This window comes from Anomalospiza imberbis, chromosome 19, assembly GCF_031753505.1.
Source record: "Anomalospiza imberbis isolate Cuckoo-Finch-1a 21T00152 chromosome 19, ASM3175350v1, whole genome shotgun sequence".
In the NCBI taxonomy this organism is placed as follows: Eukaryota; Metazoa; Chordata; class Aves; order Passeriformes; family Viduidae; genus Anomalospiza; species Anomalospiza imberbis.
The window spans coordinates 11,931,273-11,950,724 of NC_089699.1; the positions used below are offsets into that span (position 1 = coordinate 11,931,273).

Genomic DNA, 19,452 nt, shown 5'->3' on the forward strand with positions numbered 1-19,452 from the left:
TTGAAGGTCTGGTTTATTTTTCCCCTGTGCCATAAAGCAGTAGGAGTGCAGCATATTTATTCTAGATAATGAAGCTATGGAATTGCAGGAGGTATTAAATAAGAAAGTAAAATTGAGGGGGGAAAAAGTGTTAAAAATACGAACAATGGGATCTTGGAAAACCTGTATAATGATGACAAATTTTAAAGTAATATGCTTTCCTGCTAAATAATGAAAAGGAAGCTCACTTGATTTCAAATCTGCTATGTAGGTTATAAGAACAGATCAGCGATTTTTTATGCTTGCACTCCATTTACTTTAGGAAATGGAAATTCATATGAAATTCATAATTGTACCTTTAGCATTCTAATGCAGTGGTGAATTGGAAAATTGACAGAAAGAATACTGAACTTGACAGCCAAGAAAAAACATTTTAATTTAAAATATATTAAGAAACATAGCTTGAGAAGGCCTTTAGTGACGTGGTGTTATATATCATGTTTATTTTGTTTACAATTTGAGCATGCAAACTTTCAAGTACATTTCATAAAGGAAAAGTGTATGCTAAATCAAATTATAGCCACTGATGCAAGTGTGACCTAGATGTGCAGGTACTTGTGCTGCAAGGTTTTCATGTCACAGTCAGGTATGGCTTGGTTTTGTCTCAGCTCAAAGTTCACAGTTTAATTCACATTATATAACACATGTACTGTGAAAATTAAAAAAAAAAGTGATGCTTGCATTAACTTTTTATAGTCTCCTTTTGCAAAACAAACAAACAAACAAAACGGTCTCCTGGCCAAATTTTATTCTGTATAACCAATGCTTTCCTGGTAGCTGCAGAACTTAAATCTCTCCCATTATTTAATTTTCATTTTGTCATTTATTTTTTAATGCTTCAGTTTTGAAGAAGGATGGAGCTGCAGCTACTGCCTTGTGGTTTATAATTTTAATACAAAGTTAAATTATAAAAATAACCCCCAAGTTATACAGGCATTTGCCCAGACTTGCAGTAAATTCTGGGAACTAGAATGCTTCAATTGTATACAGGCCTTTGGAATAACATTAATTCGATGCATCATCACATGCCACTAAGTGGATAATGTATTTCTTTAAGAAATTCTTAGTGTCTGCAAGAATAGGTCCTTTTAGACTAATACACCCTTTCCAAAGAGGAGGATTAAACCTTTTCCTAGAGGTTTCTGTGTAGCTGTATTTAGTAGAAGGAACCATGTGATGTCACTGTTGCTCCAGGAAAAACTGCTGATTGAGTATTTATCAGCTAATAATGTAATCACTGGAAGAAATTATGCCACATCTTTCCTTTGCCCTTGATTAACAGGGGGCTTTGTGCATATTAATACAATGCCTAGTCATTTCAGGGATGCTCTGTGATCTCCTTGTGTTAATTGCTGTACAAACAGTTGATTCTGTTTTCTTTAAAACTGGAAATTTCTTAAGACTTCCATCCCCCTGTATTTCTAAGAAATGTTATATATTTTCCTGGGCTTTGCAACGAGAGAAACTGCTGCCTCTTTTAAAAATGCTGTATAAATATATATATATATTTCCAAAGTAGTTCACATGGACTAAACTGCTTTTAGTTCTGTGAGAGAAACGTAAAGAATGTCCAAACCTCCTTCTGACTTTACAAGTAAAATTGTGATTTGTTTTTTTCTTTTAATTGGAGGCTGAAAAGTTCAAAGCATAATGGTTTTTCTATTTTATATAGATTTTTAGAGCAAGGGATCTGCAGGTATGGTGCCCAGTGTACTTCAGCACATTCCCAGGAAGAGCTGACAGAATGGCAGAAACGATACGCTTCCCGCTTGATCCGCTTGAAACAGCAGAAGGAGAGCAAACAGTGCTCGGGCAGTTACATGGAAACCCTCATTGAGAAATGGATGAATTCCTTATCTCCTGAGAAAGTGGTAAGGAAAATACCCTGTTTCTCTTTGTGCTCACTTTTAAAACTAACATGAGCCTGGTTTTGGCACTGACTGTCAGAGCTGGTCGCATCACTTCTCACCGAGAAATTGTCCAACCAATTTGCTCTCCTTTCCATCCTGCCCTAGGTCTTTTTGCAAAGAGACTTAGGCTGATTTGTGGGTTAATCACAGCTCTTTCATTTTGCATATTCACTACTCCAGTGTAGGATGGGTCAGCAAGTCTCATGGTATTGTTCCTGTTCCCTGACTAGATGGTAGAACTTCTTAAACTGGATAATAAGTGGTAAAGGTTTCACAGCTTAATGGGGAATTCTCTTACTCTCTTACTCTCTTACTCTCTTACTCTCTTACTCTCTTGCTCTTTAGTGGGGAATAACTGTTACTCACGTGTGGCTCCTTTTCTTTGCCTGCAGCTGCAGGCACTGGTGTAAAGACAAGGCAATCCCCCAAATATTCCAAAGTGTTTGAGTACTAGGGACTGTGGGATATGGATATGATCAAAGTTAGCAGCTCTTTGGAATTAGAAAGAACATTTTTTGTGGCACTTGACCAACTCTACTTACAACTGACCCTAAGGAGTTTTTGGCCCAACTATTGTTGATTATAATCTGAGAAAAGTGGACTCTATGCAAAATGCATTGATGAGTAGAAAGCCTGATAATTGTTTCCTGTTGTCTCAATAGTCTCGTTGATGTCAGAGAGATCTGGGATCTTTTGGGCCTCACTGTATCACAGATCCTTTTTTCCAAATGAAATTCTTTTTTGCTTTAAACATTTACAATTAAGTTGTTTATTGAAAATCAAGTCTTGTGGTTAATTGTCCCTAAATGGTTCTATTCTCCACTTACACAGTGAACTCTGGTAGATTTAGCTTGTCTCTCTGCATTAGCACATATTTACATTAATCCCTGTGTGGGAATTGCATCAATCCTGCAAAATCTGGGAAACCATTCTTACCTCTTTCTATTAAACAAAACCTTTTCCTGAATGTTTGTGTTTTGATACTGCCTGTAGAAGTTTAATGTTGTCTTCCTTTTCTTTTAATCTAGCTTAGTGAATGTGTAGAAGGAGTGAGAGTAGAACATAATCCTGAGCTCTCGGTAACTGTAACCACCAAAAAGTCTCACCAGACATGGACATTTGCTCTCACGTGTAAGGTAGGACTACTTATTTTTTTAAAGTTACTCAGTAATAACTAGAATGCAGCCCACAACTTCTTGAAATTAAGATTTCAGTTGCATCATTCTTAAAATAGAGAAACTTCCTAGCACCATCCCTTCTCTCTCTTTTTTCTCAGCAGCTCTGGTGGTTATGTATCAACTGCCCAGATTTCTGGAAATCATGTACCTGCTCTGAGAAACTGATAGTTCTTATTAACCCTTTTTATCTGATTGCAAATGAAGATTTTCCTGGAATAATTTCAGTATTTCAGCCTTTGTATTTCTTTTCCAGCCTGCAAGAATGCTGTATCGAGTGGCATTGCTTTATGATGCCCATCGACCACACTTTAGTATCGTTGCAATATCTGCTGGAGACAGCACTACCCAGGTATCACAAGAAGTTCCAGAAAACTGTCAGGAATGGATAGGAGGAAAGATGGTCCAGAATGGAATAGATCACTATATATACAAAGTCAGTATAGCCTTTAACACAGAAATCTTTGGGACTTTTCGCCAAACTGTGGTGTTTGACTTTGGATTAGAACCAGTCCTCATGCAACGAGTGATGATTGATGCTGCTTCAACTGAAGGTAATGTACTAAAACTTTCTTTTCGGTACAGTGGAGATCTTTCATGCCATCTCTTTCCTTTTCAGTTTTGGGCAGAACAGCATCTCTGTCAACTGCTCATGAATGTTTTGTGCTGTATGTTATGTTCTTCATAGATATGAACAGAAATAGCAGGCAAAAACTTCAGAGCGTGTAAATCAGGCAGATAATTGGAATATGACTTACTTTGTGTCAGGATATGACTCCTAAGTGTGATTAAAATGCTGGGTATTTCTAGCTTGGTGTGTGTCTGAGTGCAGCACTGCAAGTTCTGCCTTTATAAAAACATGTTTATGTTTTTATAAACATTTTTATATTGATGAAGACATTAAATATGTCAGAAAAGGTTGTTAGAGAAATGAAGTGTTTCTGTATAAGGATACACAGGGTAATAAACCCAGTAATTAAAACAGACTATCTGAGAAGTTGGTTTGTATTTATTTCTTCTCTTGCAATACCTGAATAGGATTGTCAAAGGCAAGAGGCTGAGTATAGGCTTGTAGCTCAATAATTTGCTGCTGACATGAATTTTGAAAATATAAAGAACTATACTTGTATTTTGAAGTAAAAAAAAAAAAAAAGAGTTACAAATTACTGTGTTTAATCTGTTTCTTAAACTGATCTATGTCTCTCAGTTCAAACCTGAAATAACTCCAGTATGAGAAAAATGTCAGAAAATGGAAAGATGTTTGAAGAGGTGCAAAAAAAGAAGGAAGCACTTTGATTTATGGTGTAAGAGAGCTAAATATAGGTCACTATATCACTTGGCAGTAAGCCATTTGGTGGGATACAGGATCTTAATTTTTAATGAAAATTTGAGAGATAAAAACACCAACGAAACAGAATTGTAGCACTGGGATTTAAGCAGAAAGAAGAAGAAAAGGGAAAAGGAAGGGAAAAAGATGAAGCTGAGAAAACAGGAGTTTTCTATTCCTGGCCTTTATTTCCATGTAACAGATTAGCATTTGCAGCATTCATGGAACAAAGCTGTAAATAGCAAATATCAAAGATCATGATCTTTTGAGATGCCTCAGGTGCCTGGAGCCAGGAGCAGGGGGACTGTGCATGGTGTAACATCTCTTGAGCAGAGGGTATGGCACTGCCAGGGAGTGGGAGCTCTTCCATCATCTCCAGGGAGCCTGTGGGTAATCACAGATCTCCTAAGCCACTGGGCCTGTGGAGAACGCTCCTTGCCTTGTAAACCTGGGCAAGATCAAGGGAACCAAGCCATGAGTTACTTGCAGAGTCAGAGTTCCTGTCAAACCAGTCTATGGTCTGGGGCCTTAAACCAAGTGCTAACCACAGGGATCCCAGGAGCGGCCAGCTGAATTCCACACGGAGATGGTGGGTGAGGTGGAAGCTGGAGGAGGAGGAGGAGGAGGTGCTGCTACATGGAGGGAGCAGCCCCAGCATTAGGTGCTGCTGTTGCCTTCACAGGTTGCCTGTCTGTGTGCACAGGGACACTGAAGTCTTGAGGCAGGTCACCACTAATACTTATTTCAAATGGAAGGAGTGTGTAAGGGCTTTACAGAAAACTGTAACTACACAATCTTGGGCTTTTTGCTGTGTGTGTAAGAGGTGTGCAGTAGGCAAGGGAAAGGGATAACTACATTGGATCTGTGCCCAATTCCATAATTTCTTTTACTTTTTGGTATATATGAATTGAGATCTTGTGGAAATGCTTTTCTAACAGAAAGATCCCTGAGGTCTCTATGTTTGCATGTAATTCAGGGCCCTGTTGAAATGTTAAGGCAAGAATGAAAGGTCAACATTAAAATATTTTAATAGAGGAGCCTCCATTCTGCATTTTGAAATCTTTATTTACAGCAGAAGAAGGGAGCTGTAGGAAGTTTTCTGTGCACTGATTATGTACTAACTGCTCTTTAAGAAAGTGTCACTGTGTGTGCAATCTGTGCCAGGAGCTGTTTATGTCAGGCTTCCAGGGAAAGCCTCTCCAGTGCTGGGAATTAAATGGCTGTTGTTCCAGCAAGCAAGGAGTCAGTCCCAGCATAATTACTGAGCTTTTGGGATCTGAGGTGTGATTTGTAGCAGAGAAAGCTTAATTTATGATGATGTTATTTCAGACACACAAACCACACAAACTTGGACTTTTTCTTGCTGTACAACTGTAGCTACTGATATGGTTCAGGCTTGAGGGATATATTTAAATGTGTCTTCTTAGTGAACACATGAGATCAGTGAGTAAGATAAGCCATGTTCCTGTAGTCATAGTCAAGCTGAACAGAGATTTCTTTTGCTAAAATGCTGGGGTTTTTTTCGTATTTAGACTAAAGGCAGTCAAGATGATGTTAAGATTTAATTTGAATTTGAAAATGTCTTTTTTGCACATTTTCATCGTTGGTGTGATATCCTGGATACCTATGTTAAATCTTACTCAGAGATTATACATTAAGATAACATAGCTTGACTATAAATGCCAAATATTTTCAGCTCTGCAATTTAACTGCAATTCTGTTAACTGATTCATTGTTGTCATAGTGATTTTGTGGTATTAATGGATATATTCTAGGGGACTGTAGACAAGTGCTTGATCTTCTGTTTCTCTGCTGAGCTGTGTGGTCCCTATCAGGCACCACATCTAAGCTATGTGGTCCCTGAAATCAGGGTATGCTGAAAAAATAATTTCCTTTGAATTTTCTTATTTTATATCATGTTAGGTTACATTTCCCAAGTTTTGCTTAGTAAAGTAGCTTTAGCTACTTTATGTAACTGTCTGCACCACACACAGAGTAGAGGATTGTAGAACTTTTAAAAAGGCTTTAACAGTGTTGCAAATGCAATGATTCCTTACCAGCTGATTTATCAACTTGTTTTTATGACCTTCTAAATTTTATAATATACATTGTAGGGTTCCACACTATTTAATGATTTTGAAATGAGAGGATGTTGCAGTTGGGTTTTAAAGTGTATTGCAGTGCCAAGTCCTTCAAAGCTGTTCCAGTAAAAGTGCTTTTTTGTCTTTATTAATTCTAATTGCTATCTATAGAATGTTTTATTTTCTGATACTCTTGAAGAGCCTGCTTGCTCTCTGTGCACACCTGAAAAGCAGGGGTAGTAAATACCAGCAGTGAACTTCCTAAAGGTGTTGTGGGCAGAGGACACTCTGCCTGTGTTTAGGTATCTCTGCGGGGATTGTTTTTACGAGTGGGTTTTGTTTGATTGGGTTTTTTTGAGATAAAACCAGACCAGCTGGGGTTTGTACAAACAAAGCACCCCTTCCCTGCTCTGTCCATGCAGACCTTGAATACCTGATGCACGCACGGCAACAGCTCCTGACCACAGCCAAGCGTTGGGATTCCACGTCCAAGACTATTGTGGAGTTTGAGCCTAATGAAACTACTGAATTGGAGAAGAGCCTTCTCACCAGATACCAAATCCCTCTGTCTGCTGACCAGCTGTTCACACAATCTGTCCTGGACAAATCATTGACCAAGACCAACTATCAGTCACGGCTCCATGACCTCCTGTATATTGAGGAAATAGCACAGTATAAGGAAGTTAGCAAGTAAGTGATTCCTTTATAAAAATATTCCTATTAAAATGAGGGTGACAGCTTTTTTCATTAAAGCTACATGCTTCTTTAAGTTATTGAGGCTTCCTGTTTCTTTGAACTGAACCTGAACCTGAGTCAGGGAATAGTAATATTTGCTAAAGGTCACTAGCACTTAAATGTAAATTCCTGCCAATTCACTGAAAACAAACAGTGTGTATCAGTCTGTGCTTACACTTGCAGGAACTAAGCAGCTGTTGGACAGGGTTTTGTTAATTTTGTTTCTAGTTTATTGTCTGTCTATACAAAAATGTATTAATAATAGTTATATTTTTGTTCCTGTGTGAAAGTAGGCTATAGCAAAGGAATATATAAAATCTTTGTTAAAAGAGTTGAATTGTGGGTGGATCAGACTGATCTTGTGATGATGTGGCAGCTGACTTTATTTCCTAAATAGGTTGACACACAGTTTCTGAATAAAAGTTCTAATAAAAGGCATATAATGTACATTGTTTGGTTTGTTGTGTCTTTAGGTGTTGTGTACAAATTACCCAACTGGTGTAGATGCTTGAAAAATCTGGATTTAGGTAAAAGATGTGAGAGTCACACTTACTAACCTTCATGTGGACTTTTTTCTTTTTTTTTAGTTTAATATTTGTGGTCAAAAATCTTTCCTGTATTCATGTGGTACTAAAGAGTTTTAGAGTTTTGTCACTACTCAAAATGGAAAGTCTAAAACATATAACCTCATTGTAGCCTAATTGGGTAGCAAAATTAGTTTTATCAATTACCTGAAGTTCCAAATCAGGAAGTCTTTTTTAAGATGAAGAACCATTCCTGGAGCTACAGAGGTTCAGTTGAACGAACCCTCTAGAACTTAGAAAGAAAATACTGTGAATAGTTGTATTTCCATTGCTTTTAAAGCAGAAAAATGGTTCAATTTCTTTTTTAAATCTCAGCTGAAGAGCAGTATTTGAGCTGTTTCTATTCTTTTATCACTGCTGCTCTCTGCTCTTGAGCTGGAGTCTAACACATGGAGAAATCATGCTTGAACACTGTTTCCAGCTTACAGAAATACTCTTCATCATACATATTTATAAACAGGTTGACTCTTCTAAGGCCTTTTGAAACAAAGTGGATTTAAAGATAATATTATGAAATACCATTAAAACATAAGAAGTGTTTTTACTCATAGAATTTTCACCGTGGGAGTTGCACTCTCATGCCTCATAGGACACCAAAGAGCAGCAAACCTGGAGAAATGAAAGAAAAATAAGTATATCCTGTATGTAATGCTTCCCCTTTGGTCTATTTGATGCAGCAGTAATTTATTACTTGATTAAGTTAAAAGTAAGTTAATAATGTTCTTGAAATCTTCTGTTTTGATAGTGTTGATGACAAACATTCTTTTGATCTTGTAGCTGACCCACTTTATTGCAAGAAGGCTCAAACCAGCAGACATTTCCACTCCTCTGTGGCTAAGATCACACACTTGGTATTCTCTAGTGAAGTGTCAGGGTTGCAAGCCTGGAAATGGCTGAGAAATCCAGATGCAAGTGGGTTGTAACACCTCTGAAGTGGTGCCACAGTGACAGTGCTGATGAGCTGTTGCACTTTCAGAGTTAGTGAATGTGCATTGTAAAAGTAGTAGGATTGGCAGCGTGGTCTTCTGACAGCACTGGAGTAACAGGAGTGTCAGACTGAAGTGGATCCTTGAGATTGAAGAATGTTGCTGGTTTCTCACTTTGTAGGAAGGTGCTGGTTCAGACTTTGTGTGGGATCACCTGAGTGGACTTGGACAGTATTGGGTGAAAGTTGCAGTGGCTTGAACATATCTTGAATTCAGTTATAAGGGAGTTCTGGACAGTCTCAGAGAACTTTACTTTTAAATCTTGTTTATTATAATATTTCAAGAGACATTTATACAAGTTACTCCACATGAGCATCACAAAATAGAATAATAAGGGAGTCACTGCTGTTGAATTTCCATGTACAAACACACCGGTTTTGAGGAAAACCAAAGCAATGTTCCAATCTTGATAGTAGTTGGGTTTTGGAGAGTCTAAATATCTGTTCATGGATTTAAAACTCTTCCTTTCTCTTTTGCATATTGAAGAGAAAAACAATATATACTTGTTAGAGTGACTAGAACATTTTCTTGTATGAACATTAAAGGGTGTGAGGTGACAGACAGTTCCTTCCGTGCTCCCAGAATTACAGAGCAGATTTATCCTCAAGGCTGTGAACTCGTCAAGGACTGGCTCTGATGGAAAATAAATTTGCTTTTGTCATTACTGTGTGTTCCACTGATCCCTCCCCAGGCAGGTGTCCCACTGCACACCCTGAACCCTGCAGGTGTCAGTGTCAGAGCAAATGTGCTGAATGTGCTTTTGCAAAGTGGCACCTGGGGCTTTGGCCAGGATGGATTTGTTTGCCTTTGGGGAATTTATTGTTTGCACTGGTACTGGATGATTAATGATTTATGAAGTAATTCTTCATAATTATCCTGTGGTTTTAAATATGAACAACAGGTTTTCTTGTCGCTGCTTCATGAACACTGCAGGCAGGCTGGCATTTGCAGTGCTTAGGAGGAAATAAAATATTTAGGTCTTTTTTTTTATAAGCCTGACTGAAAACCTTATTTTATCTAACCTTCCAAAGCAAGGGTGAGAAATGGATGAAAGAAGCAACTTCTGATTTTTAAAAATCAAATCCGGCGAGGATTTTGTAGTTTTGTAGTTTGCCAGAAGGTGTCAGCTTGCTCAGTGGAAATTGCTTGATAATCTAAATTTGAGATTCCCTTTAGCCCAGCAGATGCAGTTCAGTCATTTATGAAAACACTAACCTGTGCCTTGTCTCAGAAATGCAATAAAATTGTTTTGCAGCACGTTTTTATGAATCTGAATTTCAGCTGATACATATCCAGCAGCATAGGGATCAACTTTAGGGAAGTTTCAACAAAATAAATTCACAACAGCAAATGACTGTAGCTCAGTAAGAATTCCCAGCCCTTGTTACTCAGTTAAATGTTTCATATAGTGTTTTAACAAGGAGATATGAGTTCTGTTTCAGATGTGGCTGACTTGCTGATAGCTCCTTTGGAATAGCGCAGCACTTCAATAGAAGAGAGCTTGTCTGTTTGTTCTGGGGTTTTTATTGGCACGTGTGGAAATGGGAAGGACTGGGTGAATGCTTACACTATAGCTTGTGCAGTAACCTTTGTGGTCAGTGATAACCAAACAGGTCCCTGTTAGGTGAGAAAATTTCCCTTGCTTTTGGAGAGTGGAGGACTGGGAAATTCAGATCTGACAATGCCCATATTCTATAAAGAAGGAGCTGTTACCACATGGGGGCAAGCTTGCAGTTTTTGTGCAAGATTTGTGGTTTGGCAGATCTGAAAAAATACATCTGATTGGTTTGGTAGATGTTTAATTACCAAGCTAAAATGTTGGATTTTATTGTTAGAGGCTTATGATTATTGATACTGCAGGGCTTAAATGAGAAATTACCAGTTTATTAGGTTAAAATAGAAATTATAAGAAGAACAGATCAAATAAAACCAGTATGAGTCAGTAAAGTATTATAAGAAAAGAATGTATTTTTCCAAGAGGTTTTATTTCGTTTGTGAATAGATTTTACTTTTTTTCTGTAATTTGTTGCAAATTTAGGAAAAAGTTGCTGATGAGAAAAGAACTGAATATTGTTACTCTACTGTCAGACTTCTTTCCCCCTTTGTTCTTTTTAAAACCAGGTTGAAGCAATCTGTTTTAAAAACCCCAACACACTAGGAGGAGGTTACTTTTTATTGGTGAGAGGTCAATAAAGTGTGCTAATAAGTCACTTTAATGTGTTGTGCATGTGACTTCTGCAAAATGATAACTGCAAAGGATGAATTTGTTACATCTCTGATTACAGGAGGAAGCTGCTGCTAATAGGAATTCTGTGGATAGATGGTTTATAGGGCTGAGCCTGTGATGCCATTCCCTCATTTCAAATAAAATGATATCATTTGAATGCCTACAGTCTGATTTGTTTGAACACATTTTGCTCAGTCCCTCTGAATTATAGGTATAATACCATTTACTTTTTGAGATGGAGATTGCCCTCTTTGGCGTGCAGCCTGGAAGAGGCACATGGGATAAATAGGAATCTTGCTCTGTTCTTTGCCTGCTTGTCTCCCCTTGCATACCTACCATAAGATTACAGGCTGTTCAAATAGAAATTTTACTGCTTTGGAACATGTAATTTATTCACTCTAAGCTTTTATTGGTATCTAGTATTTGTTTCTGTCTTGTGAGGGTTTTTTTTTAAACTTCATAGATGTTGATTGTTTTAAATATGTACTTTATAGGCTACAGTCAAGAGGAAAAAGTGTGGATATTTGATAGCTGCATACTTACAAAGGGCCAGTTTGGCTGTACTTGTTCATACTTAAAAATTAATTAATGAAGTGAATCTTCACTCTGAATGCCTGAAATGTCAAAATCTGAGAGCATTTTTGTGCACTGACTCGATACTTTCTCACTTAGGTTCAACATAAAAGTGCAATTGCAGATTGTAGCAAGCTTCATGCTCACTGGTGTTTCTGGAGGTGCGAAATATGCCCAAAATGGACAACTTTTTGGCCGCTTTAAGCTCACTGAGACGCTCTCTGAAGACACTTTGGCTGGACGGCTGGTGATGACCAAAGTCAATGCTGTTTATTTATTGCCTGTCACTAAAGAAAAGTCAGCACAGACCCAAGGAACCAAAGAGAAGGTTTATGAAGCAGCTATCGAGGAGAAGACAAAGGATTATATCTTCTTGAGGGTATCCAGGGAGTGCTGTGAGGAGCTGAATCTTCGGGCAGATTGTGAAATGCAGGTGGGTCTGCCTGGAGGTGGTTGTGGTGTCAGAGCTCTTTGCCTTGTGTTTTATTTGCCTCCATAACTGATCTGCTTACCAAACAGAAATATCCTCAGATCAAGGTCACTGGAATTGCCTGGAATGAATGCATTTTCACCCAAGGTTTATCTCATCCCATTTGTTTTGTTTTGGGGAAACATATGCAAGAATCCTAATGTCTTAATTTAACACGGATAATTGGTCTGGGAAGATTTATGTCGTTCTGAGCTCTTGGTTTTGTGTTTGTTTTCTTAAAACAATAATTAAACTTACTAATTGATTGTATTTGAAACTTGACTGGAATGCAAAATGAGCTGGGGCTTCAGGAACTGGCTAATTTTTCCTTGAGTGTCTTAATAATCTTGGCCTGAGGCAGCAGATCTATTCTGCATTAGAAATTGAGTCCTAAAGTTGTTTATAAAATCATTTAGTACTTTATATGTGTATCACTGAAGTGGTGGTCAGATTCTTCAAGCATTACCTATATTTGAATGAATTTTAATTCTGAGGAATTTTTTAATGATTAATATTAACTGAAACTTTGGAAAGCAATCCTCAGTTTAGAAGTGAGGAGGTTGTAATTTGGATGTGCAGAGTTTTTGTTAAAGGTGCTGAAGGTTTTGCTGCTCTCCTCAGTAGAGTTGATATTCCCTGTGTGATTCTTAAACACTGATAAAACTGCTTTGATTTCTGTGGATTTTGGATAAGTTGGGTGGTTTCTTTCCTTTTTTTTTCCTTATAATTAGTCTCAGAAAACTTGGTGGTGCCTTGTTTACCTGCTGTTCTGGCTTAACTATAATAAAGACACAATTCTGCTTTTATCGGGTAAACCATTCCTAAAGGTGGGGTGGTGAACTTTAAAGCACCATGGCTGCTGCCACACTTTTATTTTTGGAGTGGTTCCTCTGTTCTCTACTCTCTACTCTGTTCTCTACTGTCTCAACCTACTCTGTGAACCTGGCAATGGATTAACTTCCATTCCCACTGTTTTCTGATTGTGGAATGTATATTAAAGCAGGTCACATGCCTCTCCTTCCCAGGTGGCCTCATTCAGTGCTCTGCAACAGCAAATAAAACTATTTGATTCCGTCCAAGCAGCATTAAAAGCAAAACAAATCACAAGCTGTTAAGAAAGTGGTGAATGCAGGTAGATGATAGGAGATATTTAATGCCAGGCACCTTGTTTAGACTCCCAGAAGAGGCTGTTAAAGTGTCACCCAGATGAACATCACAATTTTTCTGCATTTAAATTACCCTCGTTAGGTTGCGTGGTTTTCTGTCAGCCTTGGGTCTGTCTGGGCAAAGATATTTTTCCTTGGATAGATCCAACCAGGAGTTTGGGACCCTTGCCATTTGAGTGGCAGTCTTTCCCAAACCTCTGCAGGATGTGCTTGGGGGACAAATCTGCCCAGGGAGGGATGGGTAGGACAGAGCTTGGGGAGGAGCTGGAGGTGCCCATGGGACAGGATGAGCTGTGCTGTCACTGCTGAGAAGTACCAGCCCTGCTGTGCAGAATGGGGCTGAGGGGCTGGGTGCCACAAATTGCATGGGGTGGAAAAAGAATTCTTGAATTTTCTTGTGTCTTATTAAAAAAAAGTTTTCTTGGCAGTTCCAAACACCTCTGTGAGCTCCGTGCTTAATGCTGTCAGATTTGTTGCTGCCCTTGTCTTCAGACTTATGGTTGTACATCTTGCTGTAAAATGTGGTAGTCAAGATGAATATTTAATATCTCTATATCTGCCAGAGATGGAAAGTTAATGGCTACACTCTGCAGGGATACAAGCAAACATTGTTTATTTACAGCAAAACTAGTGTTGATTTTACATGCTACATAATGATATGAGCACTATAATACTGAAATAAGAGGAGGAAAAAAAATGCTAATTTACAAAGCCTTTTGAAGGAGATGATCTGCAAGTAGTAAACATTACTGGTACACCAGAATGATCCCTGTGGTGGGAAAGGGGCTTTGTGGGTAGATAAAGGAGTGTCAGGTACAACAAGCAGTTAAATCTAGAAGAATAAATTATTCCTCTATATGGGGAATTCTCCTCCGTAGGAGAAGGTTCCTAAGGGGAGTTTATATGGCTTTGAAAGAGAAGTGATCACTTTTCTTTTCCTTCCATCTGTCCTTCCTTTTTAACTGTCAAGGACTTCTTAAGGTTTTTATATAAGTTGTCAAAAAAGATAATTGTAAAAATATATTCTAGTATTGCTTTGTGTTTGTTGAACTTTCTGGTTGGTAGCACTAATTATCATGAAAATAAAGTGTGATTAAGTAAGAATGGGCTAACATCAGATCAGTGAGTGCTAGAGGAGAAAATGGTTAGATCTGAGAGCAGTATGGGCATGGGGGTACATTTGGAATGACTGCCACCTCCATGGCTTTTCTCTGGGATGACACGGGGGCTGCACCTTCAGCTGGGATGGTGCTGATGCACCAGATTCAGTCATCTCTGCTCTGGGGCTGTTCTTCTCATCTCCTCATTGCTAGGACAGAACCAGCTTCTGTCAGGTGGATGTGGAATCTCTCGCTACAGATGGCCATAGAAATTGTTAAATAATTGCTACTTCCAGGTAAATGGGGTGTGCTTTTCCAGACAGGTTGCAGCGATGTGGCTGCTGTTGGTAACATATTCACACTCATTGTAAATCTCAGACAGAGACTTACTCCTGTTTAATCAAAAATGCTTATTAGATTTGTAGCACAGTAATTACATAAATATGTAGTGATAGCAGTGCTTTGGAAATAAACCTAAAAATGTGTATTAGTCTCTTGAAGTTCTTCAGCAGTTTTTGGTGCTTTTATACTGTTTTTAGTGCAGATCTGTGTCAAATTTTGTCTAAAGGCTTCTCTTGTGAATGTGGAGTTCTTCGGCATAATACTCCGATCAGATTCATTTGTTTCTGGAGAGATTCATTATTGCAAATTTAAATCAGTGTAAATGATAATCTGAGTGAACTGTTTTTATGAATAATTTCCCCAGGAGCTGCTTTTATCCCTTGTTCAAATTTAGAATGTACTTTTCTCTTTGCCCTTTCAGTGTGTGTGTATGTGTCAACTACTTTCACTATCCATTGTTCCGTTCTGAATTGAATCAGGAGTGTTAAGTGCTCTGCAGGATGTTTCTGGCTTTGTACCAGAATTTATGTTAGCAATATCTTTTATTTACTAGCATTGAAACACCAGTAATTGAGAGAACAAAACCAAGAATGTGAGCAGCTAATTATTAGAAATTAACTTTTGGGGTGTCGTAATAATTGAACGAAAATGACAGGTTATGCTATTCCAGAGTGTTTGACTAGAAATAATGTTTGGGGTTTATCTCTGCTGATTTATGTAATTTGTTGATATGGTAAAACTTCTGGCTTGACATTTTCTTGAGGTTGTTCTTACAATAAGAGATGAAAGTTTACATTAGTAAAAACAATGTTTTAGGACAACAGTATTTTCCAGGAGTGTTTTTTGTATTTAAAAAAAAAAATCCAAGAATGCTTTCCCTTGAATTTTTTTCTGAAAGTACAGTGGAATCAAATCTTAAAAGTAAACCAACAAAATTAAATTAAATAAAATGCTGTATTTATCTTTGATTCTAAACAATAACAAATAAAAGCAAGTTAATTTTATCACAGATTTTTGGATTGATCGCTGTTTGCTGTTTTCTTCTGAGAGCCAGTGGTGTGCAGGAAGATAAACATGTATAATGTACAGCAGAGTCTAATGGGCATTTTCTAAATGCCCATTTTTGTTCACCTGTCTGTTTATTATTGGTTTGTTGTGCAGGTTGAGCTTCAGTTCCAGTTGAACCGGTTACCCCTCTGTGAAATGCATTATGCCTTGGACAGGATTAAGGACAACGGCATTTTGTTTCCAGATGTCAGCATGACTCCCACCATACCCTGGAGTCCCAACAGGTACACAAACACTTTAAAATCAAAGGTTGGGTGGGAATGCAGCTCTGAATTTCTCAGAGCAGATGGCTGAAATCTGTCCTCAAACAGGAAATAAGCCTGCTCCTCATTAGTGGTGAGGGGGGAGGGAAACTGTGCTGAATAAAACAAGGGGAATGATCCTCCCAGGCCCAGAACCCACTGGGTGGTTTTCCCTGGGGCTGAGCTGGGGGTTTGGAGGCATCACAGTTGTACTGTGGCTGCAGAGAACAAACCTGCTGCTGTTAATTTCTGTGCTGCTGCCCTCCTCTGAAAACACTGTACTTTATAGGAATGGCAGTGCCAGTCCCAAGAGTGCTCCGCAGGGTCCCAAGAGTGCAGAGTCCAATTTGCAAGGGCTGATCCATTAGCACTTGTTGAGCTGCAGTGAGCCCAGATTTGGACATATCCCAGAGGGTGTGGTATGCAAGGTGTGGCAATGACTCCTAAAGGACCAGCCCTCTGCTTGCAAGCAGCCCAGAGATTCTTTCTGTACGCATCTCGGAGTTTCCTTTATGAAATTATAAACCCCTGTGTTATATAAATAATTGTAAAGAAACTTAAGGCTGATGCAGTGAAAATAGTTTGTCTGGAAGAGGAAGCTTAGGGAGGAAAATGTGAGGCTGTGTGGCTCAGGGAATATGGTCAGTGTTCTAGCTCTTGGTAAAAGAGGCATGAGGTTTCTGTGCTTGGAGAGCAGGGAAATGAGAGGAATGTGGAACTGATAGTCTGCACAGCCTGGGAGGAGTCGTGTGGGGTCTTGAAGGTGAAAATTAGGAGTGTGATTGTGATGCAGGACAAATCTGGAGATAGCCCAGGCATTAAAAGGAAAACAGTCTGTCAGAAAGCTGAGACAGTGAGTGTATTGTATGACAAAAAAACACTGGAAAAATTATAGTTTGTCTCTGGAACTGTAAGAAGAGATCCAGTACAAGGGTGGGATCAGTGTTCTGGTGGGATGCTCACTGTGTGCATCAGAGCTTTGACAGCACTGAGAGGAAGAAGGGAATAGGTTCTGTTTAGAGTTACACTACAAAGCTAATGGAGGTCAGTGACAATCTGTTCCCTGACTTAATTAGGTTTTGAGTGAATCTTACAAGGAAATAGTGTTTGAGAATAGTTTGGAAGTAAGCAGTGATTTCAATAAAAAGGAGGTACATCAAGTAGGATAGAACTTTTATGTTCTATGTACATACCAGTTGCACATTGGTAAAATGTTTTGTATTTTTTTGTATACATAAATAAAATATGTAATGATTATAGTTCAGTTTAAATCAGTTCCATCTGGTGGCTTGATTTGTCCTTCCTTAAAAGTCAAACTAACTCCAAACTGTTGTTCCTGTTTTTCTTCTATGTCTGTTTTATGTCCCTGTTCCTTTCCTGTATTTCTTAGTCTCTTTCCAGCTTGTTTTTCATAGGCATCTTAAAAGTTAAAATTCAGTCAATTCCCTCTTGATCTTGCTCCCTGTTGCTAACTACTTCTGAAGAGAAACTTTCCCAGTCTGTAAGAAGTGTGGTGCTTGTACCAAAGCAGATCACATTACTAAAGTATGGCCATATGTGCAGCAGTGACAGGTGTTTTTTACTATGCACGTCTACTTTTAAATCTGTCGGTGGGAATATTAAAAACTCTGTCTAGAAATCTTTAACTTCTTATGCTCATTGGAATTTTCTGAAAGCATCTTCCTCCCAATGCTGGCATCACTGTCTGCTTACAACAAAAATCTTTTTTTTTAAGACTGCTTTCCCATTAGAGGTATGTGCCCTGATGATCCTAAAAAAAAAGTGAAGTCTGTAGTTAATTGGTAGCCAGTAGTTTTTAAACTTGATTTTAGATAATTTCTACCAAGCTCTGGGTTGTATAACTGGTTATTTTTAAAGTTAACAGTGTAAATGCTGCAGGGAAAAAACATAACTAATGGAACTTTTATTTACATGATAATAGTAGAAAAATCATAGTATGTTTCCCTGCTTTTGTTATCAGGGAATGGTGCAGTATGTCCTTCTTCTAGAATGTGTGCTCTGTAGGTTAACTGTTGTTAGGTGGGATGATGCAAATTGAGAATAGATTGAAACCCCACTCCACAACTGATTGATTGCAAATAGCAAATTTTTGTGATTAAAACGTGATTGTTTTGCTAGATTTGTTGGTTTGTTTCATGTGCCTCAGCAACACAATCCACACAGCAGCTCTGTAAAGGCTCTTCAGTTTCTTTAAACGCTTTGGAAACCGTCCCTGATTTAATTTCTGCCTGGCAGTGGGTTGTGAGAGCTCCTGTTTGTAACCTCAGTGGCCTCCTTTGCACAGGCAATGGGATGAGCAGTTGGACCCTCGGCTGAACGCGAAGCAGAAAGAGGCTGTTCTGGCTATCACCACCCCACTCTCCATACAGCTGCCTCCTGTTCTTATCATCGGTCCCTATGGGACAGGAAAAACCTTCACTCTGGCTCAGGCAGTCAAGCACATCCTCCAGCAGCAGGACACCAGGTGAGAGGGGGCACTGAACACACCAGCACCCCACTAGCTCAGAGCATGTGATTTTTTTTTTTGCTAAAATTCAAGTCAAAGGTAGAAATACAGAATTTCCCCCCGACTTAGAAACCAGCAGACCCAAGCCATCCTTCATTGTTTGGGATGATAAAGTAATTTTATGATCTTGGTTTGTATTTGCCATTTAGAACAAAATGAATTAAAATGGAAGTTGTGTAGAATTGCTGTGATTTGCTTGGCATGGGAAGTTTTGCAGCATGGTAGATAACAAAAGCTGGTCTTTAAAATCAAGACTAGATTAATAATTACAAAATGAATGAAAACCTGTTTGATAACTGATAACTGAAGGGTTTGAGCTGAGGGCTGAATCATGGGAAGTGCAGTAGGTCAGTGAGTAGTTCCATGAAGAGGAATGTGCAGGAGTATGGCCACTGGTTCCTTTTTTTTGTATTCTACTGCTTTGAATTGTTTTCTGTTTCTTCATTGCTTTTTTATTTGCATCCATTTATTCCAGCAGGATTCTCATTTGCACCCATTCTAATAGTGCTGCTGATCTCTACATAAAGGATTATTTACATCCATATGTAGAAGCAGGCAATCCCCAGGCAAGACCTCTCAGGTATTTTTTTAAGGCTTATTATGTATCTATAAAATACTATTCTTAAGAAAAGGTGTCTATAAAAAAAGGTTAAAGAACATTTAAAACGTAAAAGCATATTGGCATTACCAGCAGTGCTTTTAAAAACAGCCTAAAAGGAATGTGAAGTACTGTAACATAATTTGTGGTCATTTGTTAAATAAAAATAAAGACATCCTTTTTTAAGCTTTTATTATTCTGTTGATAAATGTGTCTTTCCTAATGAGCAAGCTTTTGATACACTCCTCTAAAAGCTACTATGATAAAATAAAGTGGACTTTAGTTGTATTTTAATTTCTGAAA

General features: G+C 38.4%; 1 protein-coding gene across 1 annotated transcript in view; it reads left to right on the top strand.

The window, feature by feature from the left end:
• Window positions 1-19,452, top strand: part of HELZ (helicase with zinc finger) — a gene marked incomplete at its 3' end in the record, with an annotated part of 71,704 nt that overhangs the window by 28,012 nt on the left and 24,240 nt on the right. Inside the window, exons 8-15 of the mRNA XM_068209980.1 lie at window positions 1,712-1,910; window positions 2,978-3,085; window positions 3,381-3,678; window positions 6,955-7,222; window positions 11,737-12,070; window positions 15,876-16,006; window positions 18,330-18,509; window positions 19,027-19,131. Of these exons, the coding sequence (XP_068066081.1) occupies window positions 1,712-1,910; window positions 2,978-3,085; window positions 3,381-3,678; window positions 6,955-7,222; window positions 11,737-12,070; window positions 15,876-16,006; window positions 18,330-18,509; window positions 19,027-19,131 (1,623 nt within the window). The remainder of the gene's footprint in view (window positions 1-1,711; window positions 1,911-2,977; window positions 3,086-3,380; window positions 3,679-6,954; window positions 7,223-11,736; window positions 12,071-15,875; window positions 16,007-18,329; window positions 18,510-19,026; window positions 19,132-19,452) is intronic.